Source organism: Somniosus microcephalus, chromosome 2 (genome assembly GCF_052327205.1).
Source record: "Somniosus microcephalus isolate GS21.2 chromosome 2, FLI_Smic_1.0, whole genome shotgun sequence".
Taxonomy (NCBI): Eukaryota; Metazoa; Chordata; class Chondrichthyes; order Squaliformes; family Somniosidae; genus Somniosus; species Somniosus microcephalus.
Window position 1 is genome coordinate 227,715,260 of NC_140988.1, and position 16,446 is coordinate 227,731,705.

Consider the following 16,446-nt stretch of genomic DNA (forward strand, 5'->3'; position numbering starts at 1 on the left):
GAGAATTTTAAAATCGAGGTGTTGCTTAACCGGGAACGAACGTAGGTCAGCGAGCACATGGGTGATGGTGAACGGGGCTTGGTGAGAGTTAGGACACGGGCAGCCGAGTTTTGGGTGAGCTTAAGTTTATGGAGGGTGGAAGATGAGAGGCCAGCCAGGAGTGTGTTGGAATAGTCAAGTCTAGAGGTAACAAAGGCATGGATGAGTGTTTCAGCAGATGAGCTGAGGTAGGGGTGAAGTCAAGCAATGTTACTGAGGTGGAAGTAGGCAGTCTTGGTAATGAAGCGGATATGTGGTCAGAAGCTCATCTCGGGGTCAAGTACGACACCAAGCTTGCGAGAAGTCTGATTCAGCCTTAGACAGTTGCCAGGGAGAGGAATGGGGTCAGTGGCTAGGGAAATGAATTTTGTGCCGGGGACTGAAGTCAATGGCTGTGGTCTTTCTAATGTTTAGTTGGAGGAAATTTCTGCTCATCCAATACTGGATGTCGGACAAGCAGTCTGACAATTTAGAGACAGTGGAGGGGTCAGGAGATGTGGTGGTGAGCTAGAGCTGGGTGTCGTCAGCGCACACATGGAACCGGACGTGTTTTCAGATGATGTTGCCGAGGGGCAGCATGTAGATGAGAAATAGGAGGGGGCCAAAGATAGATCCTTGGGGGACTCCAGAGGTTACGGTGTGGGAAGAGAAGCCATTGCAGGTGATTCTCTGGCTATAACTGGATAGGTAAGAGTGGAATAAATACAGAAAATGCTGGAAATACTCAGCAGGTCAGGCAGCATCTGTGGGGAGAGAAAGAGTGTTAACGCTCTGACGAAAGGTCATCGACTGGAAACGTTAACTCTGTTTCTCGCTCCACAGATGCTGCCTGATCTGCCGAGTATTTCCAGCATTTTGTGTTTTTATTTCAGATTTCCAGCATCCGCAGTATTTTGCTTTTGTAGTAGATAAGACTGGAACCAGGCGAGTGTAGTCCCACCCAGTGGATGACGGAGGAGAGACATTTACTAACCTGTATGACATGGATTTTCACATTTATGCTGCCCACAAGTTAACAGTCGGCTACACGGCTGCTGACAGGACCACCCCTTAGCACTGCATCGTCGGGATACTGTTTTAGCCTTTTTACAGTAACATGTTATGGAGACCATCTTTGGACAAGGTGGACAAGGACCTAAATCAGAAGCATAAAAACATTTTTAACCCATGATCAAGTTTATTAAAGTTGTGCAAAACAATTAGCCAATTGTAATCACTTTACCAGGATGGCATAAAAGAAGACACTTGTGTCCACATAAAGGCTTGAATTCTTTGTCACAAACTTGGCCACAGGAATGAGGTACAAGCCAAGGGTCTGGTGGGGGATCTTCAACCTTTCCACAGTAACAGTAGTACCTTGTTGGAGTTTGAGACTGTTCGTACTGATGCCTACATTTAGGACTGAACAGGAATACCAAAATAATTTTCTTTGAAGAACCAGAATTATTAAATTTGTACAACAGGCATACCTAAAACATGATGAAAACCCTTCAAATGTTATTATACATTACTTCTGGCTCTGTATACTTTTAAAAAGAAACAATTACCAGCATATCTTTGAATAAAAGTTTTGTATTGCGGCACCCAATATAACAGACATCACTGCAAGATTATTAGGAAAATAGGAAGATTATTTGGAAAATAGGAAGATTATTCACTGTTAAAAGGCTCACGGATTCTATGGAAAGACTTTGTGTAAAAAGATATAAAGATTTTGCAAAGCACATAAAAAAAAGTTACAGTACCAATATAGGCATTTCATAAGATTATGGAAAAATATATAATCAAGTGTTACTAACATAAATAAAAGCTAAAACACATCAAATCTAGAAGGTGGCACATTAAATCAAACGGGGGGAGGGGGACACTTCTCATTTGTTCAAATTATCAACTTAATTATACTGGTTTGCTGACATATACGCCAAAGATACCACAAAAAAGAACTCTGAAATTTTAAGCAATCAAATTGCTAAATTTATTTTTCTAAAGTGGTTTCAACCAACATTTTTATTTCTGACCCAGCTGATCATATCTATGCAGAGATTATTAAAATCCTGAGTAGCACATGCATATTCTGTGAATTTTTACATCATGGAGAACTAAGAGGAAGGTTTCAAAGTAGGATTTATAAACAAATACTTTCTAGTTGTAAGGATGAGTCCAAAGAGATTCTTAGAAAGTGCCATGGCAATTTTTTGCCATAATCAGTATTTATTAAGCAAATTAGAGATTTTAAGGGTGGAAATGGGGCCCGTATTATGGAAGAGACAGTGAAGACAAGGTGAAAAATACAGCTAGGCCTCAGAGGATATCAAACTATTTCAGGTTATTTAGATTGGTTATCTACTTGACTGAGTTAGTCACCAATTCAAAACATTAATTCTTATAAAATGCAATGAACATACTTTATTAAAATAAAGTCTCTCATTCAAGAGAAAATATCTGCAGCTTACCATGGCCAGGGATGATCTTTTTTCCCAAAATCATCATCCAACACAGAGGATACAAGAAAAATGCTGTCTTTTGCCCATTTTTGGATACATGGCATGTGAAAGATACAATAACAACGGAAGCAACTCCAAACCTAAAGAGGGAAAAAAATGAATCTTAGGTATATCATTAATCGATGCTTCTTTGGAAAAAAAGTCTGCATTTAAAATATTTTTTGAAGTAACTGCTAAGTCAATGTCCAATATATACTTTTTATATTCTCTCAGCCAACGAGCATCATATTATACCTTATTTCAAAAAATCTAAATCCTATACAGGAAACTGTGTGTTATCCGGAGGCTAAATGTCCAGCAAGCTCGAGCCACCGGCAAAAATCAGGAGCCGTTTCGTTAGGTTTTTTTTCTTTTCGTTGCTTTTTTCTCAAGTCAAGCTCTGCAAGGTCTGTAGCTAAGCAACAGCTTCAGCTAGAGACGCTACAGAGATGCTTGCCGACTGTTTAGAAGCTGTTGCAGGGTTTGTTGATTCACACGGAGCTGAAAATCTCCGTATGTTTCAACATCAGCGCTGGTGTGTCCAGCAGTTTTGAGGGAACGGCAACAGCTCGGTCCCGTCGGTGCCGGATAGCACAAAGTTTCCTGTACTATACTTTTATAAAAGCAAAATACTGCGGATGCTGGAAATCTGAAATAAAAACAAAAAATGCTGGAAATACTCAGCAGGTCAGGCAGCATCTGTACAGAGAGAAATAGAGTTAACGTTTCAGGTCGATGATGCTATTGTCCAGATTACCCTATTTTTTGAGGAACTGTTCAGTGAATTAAATCACAACAGCTAACATGATTGTTAATTCACAAAATCTATGAGCCAATTTGGTGATAAGGGGGAGAGACAGAAAAGAATCAATATTATTAGTAGATATATATATATTTTTTAAATTCCATGTCATTGCTCCCCTCTAGATTTTTAAGCAGCCTACAACATTCCTAAAAGATACACGGCCTACTCCAATGCCTTTTCTAATGTCAATTGTGAGTTGGCCGCTAGGCTGTGCGCAAAGATCTGGAGGAAACATCCAGCCTGCACCCAATGCCTCCTCCCAAGTTGCAGCTTAGATCAAGAATTTGGTATGTGGGTAAATTCACAAGCATCAGCCTGTATCAATTCACTACATGGCACTTAAGAAAAGCAATACAAATTGAGAAGCAACCTATTAACTATCATAATTTTAAAATATTATGGAACTGTAATCTGTTTTTTCTGCATTAAGCTCAAACTTGTATCGAAAATAGTTTTTATGTCTTACAGTACACAACATTTAATTGTGAACACATGAACTTGTGGTAGAATGGCCCTGATTTTGCGGTGGGTATGACAGCGTACGCCTTTGAAATACACTGCAAGTTCGGGATTTCCACATGTACTTGTGCATGCGCTGAATGCCGGACTTGCAATCTGTCAAGGTACGCCTTGACAAATCATCTGAACCGCCGAGGAACTCACAATTGCTAGCGCAGAGTTGGGCTATTTGCCCACCAACTGCCCAGCAATTACAGACAAAACTCTTACGGTTGCTGAAGCGTAGGAGCCCGATTTCCTGTTCTAACAGTGTCTGCACTTTACTTCCAGCAGGCTCAGTTTAAATAATCCGATTAAAATTTCAACTGCAGTCTGCTCTGTCTGTACAAGAGCCGCAGGAGGCAAAATAAAACGAACTGCTGCGGCATTTGTGTTCGATTTCGATTTTCAATCTAAGTTTGACACAAATCTCAACTGGGAATTTAAAATAAGTGTTAATCAGATGTAAAATATTCTAAACGCGTTCAATGTCACCGACAGAAATGGCGAATTAAAACCCTACGAGAATTGATGGAACTTAAAATAAAAAAAACAAAATATGTATTAAGTGAAACTTCTACAAATTAAATAAACCATTTCAATATTCATGTCATACAATCCCAACGAATGACAAATTTGAATAAAATATGCCAGTTTTCTGCAAATTGACCCGACTCTAATACACTCTACTTCTAACAGACTCAGTTTAAATAGTCTGATTAGATTTTAAAATCCAGTCTGCTGTGTCTGTACAAGAGCCATAGGCGGAAGGCGATAGAGAAACAAGTCTCATTAAACTCTACGTGACACTGTTAAAATTCAAGGAAACAACACCTAAACAAGAAGTTGTATAAATTGAGTTTCAATGAAAAAAAACAAAATGCTGATATGAAATAAGTCCAAGTACCAGTTCAAATTAAAAGTTTTTAGGAGTTTAGAAGTTTTTTAAATGTAATTTCAATGTAAAATATTGAGAAATTTCTGTGGGTGCGGCTTATTTTTGACAGCTTTTGTGGGCGTGTCTTCCCTTATGCATAGGCTGTTCACTGCGCTCCTGGCCTCCCTGATGTCATTCGCTGCGTAGAACTCTGCAGCGCTGAAGAGGAAGTTCCCGTCTGTCCAGGCCTCACTGAAGGGAAGTGCGTTTTCCTTTCGCGGGTCGGCAGCGCACTCCGGAGCTACGCCACCGACCGCAATTTTTGGACCATTATTTATTAGAACTTAAAAGATTATCTATACACAAGGATTAACACTGTAAAAATATGCAGCAAGACTGTTCAATACCACTAAAATGTGACATTTTGTGCAATGCTTGATCAGATTACTAAATGGAAAAAGCAAATTTCACAATAGCCCTGAGCAAATACTCTATTAGATTCAACTTGAGGCAAATGCTCTTACTCTAAGATTTTGACAATGCTTCAATACTTACAGCCTGGTTTCTCTTCACTGAGGCAATGCAGATGAGGCACGTTTGAGCTCCTGACTGAAATGCTTCATTCAGATATTGTTTTGTACGTTCCAGTTCTCTGGAAGAATCTTCACCTATATAAAAGGATTAATCTATCGTATAAATATTTTAGCTTTTACAATTCCCACTGTATTTTTAATACATTTTTAATTTCCAAAGTAACAGTACATAATGTTCCACTAACATTCATTCGGTAAATGCAGACTTTCCTCCAATTTAACTAAATTCTCATTTTTAATTCTTTAAAGATGCATGCACACTGTAGTGTTTGTGTAAAACAATTTTGTTTCATGCCAACACTGCAATTATAATGTAAATGCAGTCGACCCTGCAAAGTCCTCCTCATTAACATCTGGGGATTTGTGCCAAAATTGGGAGAGTTGTCCCACAGACTAGTCAAGCAACAGCCTGACGTCATACTCTCAGAATCATACCTTCCAACCAATGTCTCAGATGCCTCCATCACCATCCCTGGGTATGTCCTGCCCCACCAGGGGTGGCGGCACAGTAGTATACAGTCGAGAGGGAGTGGCCCTGGGAGTTCTCAACATTGACTCCGGACCCCATGAAGTCTCATGGTATCAGGTCAAACATGGGCAAGGAAACCTCCTGCTGATTACCACCGACCTACCGCCCTCCCTCAGCTGATGAATCAGTACTCCACCATGTTGAACACCACTTGGAAGAAGCACGGAGAGTAGCAAGGACACAGAATGTACTCTGGGTGGGGGACTTCAATGTCCATCATAAAGAATGGCTCGGTAATACCACTACTGATCGAGCTGGCCGAGTCCTGAAGGATATAGGTGCAAGACTGGGCCTGCGACAGGTGGCGAGAGAACCAACACAAGGGAAAAACCTACCTAACCTCGTTCTCACCAATCTACCGGTCACAGATTCATCTGTCCATGGCAGTATTGGTAGGAGTGACTACCGCACAGTCCTTGTGGAGACGAAGTCCCATCCCCACACTGAGGACACCATCCATCGTGTTGTGTGGCACTACCACCGTGCTAAATGGGATAGAATCAGAACAGATCTAGAAGCTCAAAACTGGGCATCCATGAGGTGATGTGGGCCATCAGCAGCAGTAGAACTGTATTCCACCACAATCTGTAACTTCATGGCCCGGCATATCCCTCACTCTACCATTACCATCAAGCCAGGGGAGCAACCCTGGTTCAATGAGGAGTGTAGAAGAGCATGCCAGGAGAAGCACCAGGCGTACCTAAAAATGAAGTGCCTGCCTGGTGAAGCTACAATACAGGACTACATGCATGCTAAACAGCGGAAACAGCATGCGAAAGACAGAGCTAAGTGATCCCACAACCAACGGATCAGATCAAAGCTCTGCAGTCCTGGCATATCCAGTCATGAATGGTGGTGGACAATTAAACAACTAACGGGAGGAGGAGGTTCCATGAATATCCCCATCCTCAACGATGGCGGAGCTCAGCACCCGAGTGCAAAAGGCAAGGTGTTCACAACCATCTTCAGCCAGGAGTGCCGAGTGGATGATCCATATCGGCCTCCTCCTGAGGTCCCCACCATCACAGAAGCCAGTCTTCAGCCAATTCGATTCACTCCACGTGATATCAAGAAATGGCTGAGTGCACTGGTTACAGCAAAGGTTATGGGCCCCAACAACATCCCGGCTATCGTGCTGAAGAGTTGTGCTCCAGAACTAGCCACGCCACAAGCCAAGCTGTTCCAGTATAGCTACAACATTAGCATCTGCCAGACAATATGGAAAACTGCCCAGGTATGTCCTGTCCACAAAAAGCAGGACAAATCCAATCCGGCCAATTACCACCCCATCAGTCTACCCTCAATCATCAGCAAAGTGATGGATGATGCCATCAACAGTGCTATCAAGCATTACTTACTCACCAATATCCTGCTCACTGATGCTCAGTTTGGGTTCCGCCAAGACCACTCGGCTCCCGACCTCATTACAGCCTTGGTCCAAACATGGACAAAGGAGCTGAATTCCAGAGGTGAGGTGAAGCTGTCCATGCCCGCATTCAGGACAACATTCAGGCTTGGGCTGATAAGTGGCAAGTAACATTTGCACCACACAAGTGCCAAGCAATGACTACCTGCAACAAGAGTCTAACCACCTCCCCATGACATTCAACAGGATTACCATCACCGAATCCCCCGCCAATAACATCCTGGAGGTAAACAATGGCCAGAAACTTAACTGAACCAGCTACATAAATACTGTGGCTACAGGAGCAGGTCAGAGGCTGGGTATTCTGCAGCAAGTAACAACACTCAAGAAGCTCGACACCATCCAGAAGAAAGCAGCCCGCCTGATTGGCACCCCATCCACCACCTTAAACATTCACTCCCTTCACCACTGGTGCACCATGGCTGCAGTGTGCACCATCTACAAGCTGCACTGTAGCAACTCGCCATGGCTTCTTCAACATCACCTCTCAAACCCGCAACCTCTACCACCTAGAAGGACAAGGGCAGCAGGCGCATGGGAACATCATCCCCTCCAAGTTCCCCTCCAAGTCGTACACCATCCAGACTTGGAAATATATTGCCGATCCTTCATCGTTGCTGTGTCAAAATCCTGGAGCTCTCTCCCTAACAGCACTGTGGGAGTACCTTCACCTCACAGACTGCAGCAGTTCAAGGCGGTGGCTCACCACCAACTTCTCAAGGGCAATTAGGGATGGACAATAAATGCTTTCTTTGCCAGCGACGCCCAGATTCCATGAACAAATAATTTTTTTTGAAATGCAGCCTGAATCCAGTTAGGGACGGACCTGACACTGGAGCAAAGTGCAGCAACACTCCCTGGTGGAGAATGAACTTTCACTCTACTTTGGAGTCAATTCGGGCCTTAATTTTACACTACTCAAGTTTAGAGTTAATGCAAAGCCAAAACCGCTTTGCACTGATGTTACTGTTAGCATGCATTTACAAAAAGTGTATGTAATATTCCACTGACTTAGGCATTGTAAATTTAGACTACTTTGCACCTTAATTGCACAATTTTCCGATCACACGAATATACAGTTCCCTTATAGATGGAGGCCATTTGGCCCACCAGCTCATCCTTCCGCACAGCATCTAACTGCTACTTGAATGACTCCAGAACTTTTGCATCTGCTATTTTATCCATATCATCATGAAGAAATGCTTTGTGACATCAGCCTTGAAATTGCATTTTACCAATTGGTACCTGTGCACCCTTATCTTACCTTCGTGATTTACCTGAAATAGGGGTCAGATTAATCTTTCTGTTCCACTTGGTACCTTATATATCTCTATGTATCCTTTCATTTGCCCCCTTTCAAGGCTGTTTTTCTAAGCTATACTAACAAATCAGTCCACTGACACTAGGAATCAATCTTGTGGTCCTTCTCAACTCCTTCTAAGGCTTGGATGCTTTCCTCGACTAGAATGGAAAGCAATATTCAAGGTGTAGGCTGACCAGAATATATGATGGTGTGGAGATGCCGGAGTTGGACTGGGGTGGACAAATGTAAGAAGTCACACAACACCAGGTTATAGTCCAACAGCTTTATTTGAAATCACAAGCTTTCGGAGCACTGCTCCTTCGCCAGGTGAAGTGGAGAAATGCATAAAGACACAGCTTATATAGTCAGAGAATCATGTCAGATGTTTACAGGTAATATTTCCAACTGCCATTTATCACACCTCAGCAGAGATAATCACAGCAATCAAAGGTGTGAATGGTGTCCAAACAGGTCAGTCAGGAAAACATTACATCAAAGAACAATGAGGTGGGGTCAATTATTGCAGATGCTGGGGTCTGTATGAAAAACAAAAAACATTTTTTTTGCTGGAAATCACAGCAGGTCCGGCCGCATCTGTGTAGAGAGAACAAGCCAATGTCGACTCGAGTCTGGATGACCCTGCGTCAGGTGGGGTTACATGTAGCGTGACATGAACCCAAGATCTCGGTTGAGGCCGTCCTCATGGGTGCGGAACTTGGCTATCAGTTTCTGCTCGACGATTTTGCGTTGTCGTGTGTCTCGAAGGCCGCCTTGGAGAATGCTTACCCGAAGATCGGAGGCTGAATGTCCTTGACTGCTGAAGTGTTCCCCGACTGGGAGGGAACAATCCTGCCTGGTGATTGTTGCGCGGTGTCCGTTCATCCGTTGTCACGGTGTCTGCATGGTCTCGCCGATGTACCATGCTCCGGGGCATCCTTTCCTGCAACGTATGAGGTAGACAACGTTGGCCGAGTCACATGAGCATGTACCATGTACCTGGTGGGTGGTGTCCTCACGTGTGATGATGGTATCTGTGTTGATGATCTGGCATGTCTTGCAGAGGTTGCTGTGGCAGGGTTGTGTGGTGTCGTGGTCGCTGTTCTCCTGAAAGCTGGGTAATTTGCTGCGAACGATAGTCTGTTTGAGGTTAGGCGGCTGTTTGAAAGCGAGTAGTGGAGGCGTGGGGATGGCCTTAGCAAGGTGTTCGTCGTCATCAATGACATGTTGAAGGCTGCGAAGAACATGGCGTAGTTTCTCCGCTCCGGGGAAGTACTGGACGACAAAGGGTACTCTGTTGGTTGTGTCCCGTGTTTGTCTTCTGAGGAGGTCTATGCGATTTTTCGCTGTGGCCCGTCGGAACTGTCGATCGACGAGTCGAGCGTCATATCCCGTTCTTACAAGGGCGTCTTTCAGTGTCTGTAGGTGTCCATCGCGTTCCTCCTCGTCTGAGCAGATCCTGTGTATTCGCAGGGCTTGTCCACAGGGGATGGCTTCTTTAACGTGGTTAGGGTGGAAGCTGGAGAAGTGAAGCATCGTGAGGTTGTCCGTGGGCTTGCGGTAGAGTGAAGTGCTGAGGTGTCCGTCTTTGATGGAGATTCGTGTGTCCAGGAATGAAACCGATTCTGAGGAGTAGTCCATGGTGAGTTTGATGGTGGGATGGAACTTGTTGATGTTATCGTGTAGACTTTTCAGTGATTCTTCGCCATGGGTCGCACAGGATCTCCAACCAACGCTATACACCAGATACATCGACGACATTTTCTTCCTATGGACCCACGGCGAAGAATCACTGAAAAGACTACACGATAACATCAACAAGTTCCATCCCACCGTCAAACTCACCATGGACTACTCCTCAGAATCGGTCTCATTCCTGGACACACAAATCTCCATCAAAGACGGACACCTCAGCACTTCACTCTACCGCAAGCCCACGGACAACCTCACGATGCTTCACTTCTCCAGCTATAAGAATTCACAATAATTTACAGTTCTGAAGATCCATTTTTTTGATTAAAGAATCCCTGGGCGTTGTGCTTTTAAATTTCCAGGGATAAAAATGGCTGCCGCACCACATGGCCGAAGACAAAGGGGCTTGGAATGCAGCTTTCTGTGTCTGGAAGTAAGGTTCAATGGAGACAAAGGACAATGCTTTGTTTACAAAGCAATTGAATGCTATTAGCATTGGTTTGTATATCGAGTGGATACATCTAAACTGCAGAAGAGACTGAGGCCCCCACTCAACAGCCATAAGCTGCGAAGGACCAGAGACAGGAGGCAGTCCAGCTTCGCTGCAGCCAGCAGCAATCTGCGACAGTGCCAGAGATTAGCCTGGCCATCCGGAGACGGGCGGCATTTGTATTATAGCTATGTGTGTGTATATAGCTTGCTTTAAGGTGTAAATTTTAGTTTCATATAACCAGTTTTAAGTTTAAGTTTAAAGAGTTTAAGTTTACATGTGTGCCGAATGTTTGTGTTTTGGTCCGAGGTCGAGGGACCCATGTCTCCACCTAAGGCAGCAGGTCAGTGAGACCTGGCTGCATGTCCCTTTTAAGTTTTGCAGGAGATTGGAAAATGAAGCAGCCATGTTCGCCCAGCCCGAGCTGGGCATCGAATTAAGTTATGGAGACAAAATGTTGGGGATCACCTCGCCACTGGACGAATCCAGGAGACCCCGCAGCGATCTTCGGGAAAAACCAGACAGGGTCCGGAGGAACTTGCCTACTCCTCCTACGGGGAGGAGCTGGCCCCAGCTGGGTGGGGCACGGCCCCCAACCCAGCACTATCCTGACCGAAGTTCACTTGCGGGAGACCTCGCTGTTGAGGAGCCACGATAGGGAAGCGCGGGCGCCTTGTGATAGGGACGCGTTCCCCGGGGGTGGGTGGTGATGGCCCGGGAAAGATTGTATAGAGGAGGGGGAGACCCAAGAGTCGCGTGGGTGCGGTCGGGGGAGGGAGGAACTCACCCGGGGGCCCACGGGCAAAGAGGATAAGTGTGGCTGGGAAGGATGAGTGGGTGGCCGGATCAGTGTGGGGCCAGGGAGAGCCGCCACACAGGCACCCATCATTTTCTACAGCCAGTCGAGGGTAGACGGAGGGGGGGAAAGACTGGGAGTCGAGATCCCATGCTCCCCGGTCTCAGTCTGTGCTAAGGTATATTTTAAACAGGAGGGGTACCCCGCCTCCACAAAAGGACAAGGGAACGGCTCGGGGCTGGCGGAGCAGACTGGTCTGTAAATCCATTCTGCCTGTTTTAAAGTTTAAGACGATCAACAGGAGGGTGGAAGGTACTTTTACTGCCCAAGTGGGAGGAGCAATACCCACTCGAATTTCGCGACCCATCATTGGCACGTGATGATCGGGGTTCATTTAAGCATGTTGTTTAATGATTTTTTGTATTTTGTGTTGCAGCCCCAAGTTGAGCAGAGGCGTAGGATCCTCTCCGTGCTTGGGATCATTTTGATTACATTGTGTAACTAAGATTGCAACATTTTGTAATAACTTATGATGTAAAAAAGTGATTGTAAATTTGGTTTACACTGTATAATTTTACAAGCGTGTACGGGTATGAGACCCCTTATTGAAAATTGAAGTATCTGTAAGATGCCTACCGTACCATGGTTTTTTCTTGAATTTAAGGGGAATAGACGGGACGGGGATCAGTGGCAGATAGCTATTAGGTAAATACAGGGGATGGTTGTTTGTGGGGGGTCAGAAATTATTGCTCATTTCTTCAAGAGGATACTACAAGCAAGCTGGAAGTATCCAAGGGCGGACTGTAAGAATTCGCAATAATTTACAGTTCTGAAGATCAATTTTTTTGATTAAAGAATCCCTGGGCGTTGTGCTTTTAAATTTCCAGGGATAAAAATGGCTGCCGCACCACATGGCCGACGACAAAGGACAATGCTTTGTTTACAAAGCAATTGAATGCTATTAGCATTTGTTTGTATATCGAGTGGATAAATCTAAACTGCAGAAGAGACTTTTGTACCTTGAATGGGAAACGTTTAAGAATTGAATGGGTTTTAAATCACCCAGCACTGGACAATAGGGCTGTTGCATTCTCTTTTGTTTCAGCCCAAGGAGCTCCGGAAGACACATTAATCCAGTCCAACCACTCTGAGTTAGCCAATCACAGCTTTCTCGTGTAGTAGACCCTTTGGGCGGGGAATTTTGCACACAGCCCTTGCAAGGCAGAACGGCAGGGGCCTCACCAGGTATAAAGATAGCTGCTGAGAAGCTATCTCTCTCTTTACTTCCTGGGACCATAGGTGAGTCTCTCTCTCTCTCTTACTTCGCTGGATCACAGGTGAGCAGGGTGTTCTGACTCCTCAACAAGGCAACCTAGCAGGGGTTTGGGGTGGTGATTTGAGGGTAATTGCTAAGATTGTTTAAATAACATTGTAGTCATTTTATCCCTCGTTTTCGCCGTCTGCAACCCCGTTATATAGTTTTAATGTAATTACTGTGTTCGTGTGGGATAGTTTATTCTTTGGATTGCAGTTTATTTAGGTAATAAAACTGGATTTTTCTCTCATCCAAACCACTTGTTCCGTTTTAATATCATTAATTATAGGTTCCTCCACTCAGAACTAAAGGAGGGGTAGCGATTCGGAACCGCTGTTTTAAAATTGGTTTTATTGGAATTGGTCTGAGTGCAGGCAAAGGCTGCAAGACCAGGAAAATTACTTTAAACCAGTTTAAAGAAGCCCCAACCCTTACACAGCTTCCACCCTAACCACGTTAAAGAAGCCATCCCCTATGGACAAGCCCTGCGAATACACAGGATCTGCTCAGACGAGGAGGAACGCGATGGACACCTACAGACACTGAAAGACGCCCTTGTAAGAACGGGATATGACGCGCGACTCGTCGATCGACAGTTCCGACGGGCCACAGCGAAAAATCGCATAGACCTCCTCAGAAGACAAACACGGGACACAGCCAACAGAGTACCCTTTGTCGTCCAGTACTTCCCCGGAGCGGAGAAACTACGCCATGTTCTTCACAGCTTTCAACATGTCATCGATGACGACGAACACCTCGCTAAGGCCATCCCCACGCCTCCACTACTCGCTTTCAAACAGCCGCCTAACCTCAGACTATCGTTCGCAGCAAATTACCCAGCTTCCAGGAGAACAGCGACCACGACACCACACAACCCTGCCACAGCAACCTCTGCAAGACATGCCAGATCATCAACACAGATACCATCATCACACGTGAGGACATCACCCACCAGGTACATGGTACATACTCATGTGACTCGGCCAACGTTGTCTACCTCATACGTTGCAGGAAAGGATGCCCCGGAGCATGGTACATCGGCGAGACCATGCAGACACCGCGACAACGGATGAACGGACACCGCGCAACAATCACCAGGCAGGAGTGTTCCCTCCCAGTCGGGGAACACTTCAGCAGTCAAGGACATTCAGCCTCCGGTCTTCGGGTAAGCATTCTCCAAGGCGGCCTTCGAGACACACGACAACGCAAAATCGTCGAGCAGAAACTGATAGCCAAGTTCCGCACCCATGAGGACGGCCTCAACCGAGATCTTGGGTTCATGTCACGCTACATGTAACCCCACCTGACGCAGGGTCATCCAGACTCGAGTCGACATTGGCTTGTTCTCTCTACACAGATGCGGCCGGACCTGCTGTGATTTCCAGCAAAAAAAATGTTTTTTGTTTTTCATACAGACCCCAGCATCTGCAATAATTGACCCCTTGTGACCCCACCTCATTGTTCTTTGATGTAATGTTTTCCTGACTGACCTGTTTGGACACCATTCACACCTTTGATTGCTGTGATTATCTCTCTGCCGAGGTGTGATAAATGGCAGTTGGAAATATTACCTGTAAACATCTGACGATTCTCTGACTATATAAGCTGTGTCTTTATGCATTTCATCCACTTCACCTGACGAAGGAGCAGTGCTCCGAAAGCTTGTGATTTCAAATAAAGCTGTTGGACTATAACCTGGTGTTGTGTGACTTCTTACAGAATATATGAGGACAACTTCAATATGACAATATCAGACTTGCATTCTACTGATTTGGCAATATAGATCAACATTCTTTTTGCTTTGTTGATTGCTGTTCTACATTTCTTTCAGCCTCTCCTCTGGTTAGTCTTGCATTTTTCTCTAATGTGCAAGACATTGCACTCATCTGTTTTGAAATGTCATCTTTACAGTTCACTTGCAAATATTCTCTAGGTATTTTTCTGCAACGCCTTGCCTGCTTCATCACTCTACTGCATCCCGATAATTTGGTATCTTCTGTAAATACAACCAATTTACATTGCATTACAGATCATTTATGTGATCAGAAAAGTAGGGACCCCAGCTCCAATCCCTGGGCATTCCATTCAGTGCCTTTAACCACCCAGATCACTTCCATACACATTACCCACTGTTTCTCTTTCAGCCAATTTCTTGGTAGGTTTTATTTAGGATACCCACTGCCTTTCATGTGAATTTTACTGAAAACTTTCTGGAAGTCTCAGGACAGTATCTCAAGACATTTCAACATCCAATTGAGATGTCAATTCCTCAAAAAAGTCAGAAGTTAGTCAGTGGGATCTGTTCCTTTTGAAGTTGTGTTGACTGCCATTTACTAGGTTATTTTCATATAGGTAGTCCAAGTTGGTTTCTAATGATCAGTTCCATTATTATGCCAGTTATTGACAGAAGATTAATGGCTCTATAGTTACCCAGGTTTATTTTGTGGCCTTTCTTTGAACGGGTATCACATAGCTAATTTCGTATCCTATGGGGCTGCTCTTGTATTAATCAATTCCCTTACAGCACTTAGTAGATCTAAGTAGATTTGTAACCTATCTCACTAGCACCCTTGGAGATTTAGGGTCAGTCTCTTATGATTTATTGGTTTCGAGTCCTTTAAGCCCAAAACATACATGCAGATAATATCAAAACCATTAAGTTTAATTGTAGAATCTCCTATGATTGCTTCTAGAAAGTAATCATTTAGCATATTAATTAATTTTAGTTCATCTTCAGTTTCAACCACATTAGCATCTTTAAGGGATCTCAAGTTTTCTTTGATAACCTTCTTGCTGTTATAAGACTGGAAGAATTTCTTCCGGTTTCATTTTCACAGCTATGCTTATTTCTACTTCCCTCTGGCCAGCTGACCATTTATTATTTTTTCCACTTCAAAAAAAATAAGCAAACTCAAAAATTTAGATAGATATGTATTAGTATATATTTTAAAACAATTTCAATTCTGGTCCCGTTTGATGAAAAATATCATGATGAAGAGGACAAACTATTTAATCAACTTAAGCTAGCAACACCAATGCAATTTTTCTTCATTCATATACTCATATTGCTCAGGTCCAATATTCTTTTGTAATTTATTATAGCTCCTTAAGGTTACTTTTTTGGGGAGGGGCATTTAACTGGGAGAATTTTTTTCTTCATGTCACATTGCCAACAAAACATACAACAAAAGTGTAATCAAAAGTAAACAGATATTTAAGTAATTAAGCATCACATTCTGTAGATTCAAATAATATGACTAAATTTGGTCATTGGCCCAGAAATTCGGGTCTCCACGGGTGAGTACGCATGGGGTACTCACCCGTAGGCCCAATGGAAGTGCCGGTTTCGTGCATGCACTGCGCATGCGCGGGAAACCGGCACTTCCGTTCCCCTGAAGGGGTTCAGAAGTCGAACGCGTGCGCATCGAACTTACGTTTTTTTTGCAGGTTTTCCCGGGAGGGTAAGTCTCCAGAAGTTAGACATGTAAAAAGCAGTCGCAAGGCCTGCTTTTTACAAGGTAAGTGGTGAATTAATTAAAATTAAAACTTTTTTTCCACAGGTTTATTATTTTTAAATACTTTAAAGAAAGGTAAGTTTATTTT

The 16,446-nt window shown here is 43.9% G+C and overlaps 1 protein-coding gene across 1 annotated transcript in view; it reads right to left on the minus strand.

The window, feature by feature from the left end:
- Positions 1–16,446, minus strand: part of nfxl1 (nuclear transcription factor, X-box binding-like 1) — a 217,386-nt gene that overhangs the window by 180,013 nt on the left and 20,927 nt on the right. Inside the window, exons 3-6 of the mRNA XM_085969766.1 lie at positions 5,258–5,370; positions 2,493–2,623; positions 1,262–1,440; positions 1,013–1,174 (exon numbers count right to left, since the gene is read on the minus strand). Of these exons, the coding sequence (XP_085825892.1) occupies positions 1,013–1,174; positions 1,262–1,440; positions 2,493–2,623; positions 5,258–5,370 (585 nt within the window). The remainder of the gene's footprint in view (positions 1–1,012; positions 1,175–1,261; positions 1,441–2,492; positions 2,624–5,257; positions 5,371–16,446) is intronic.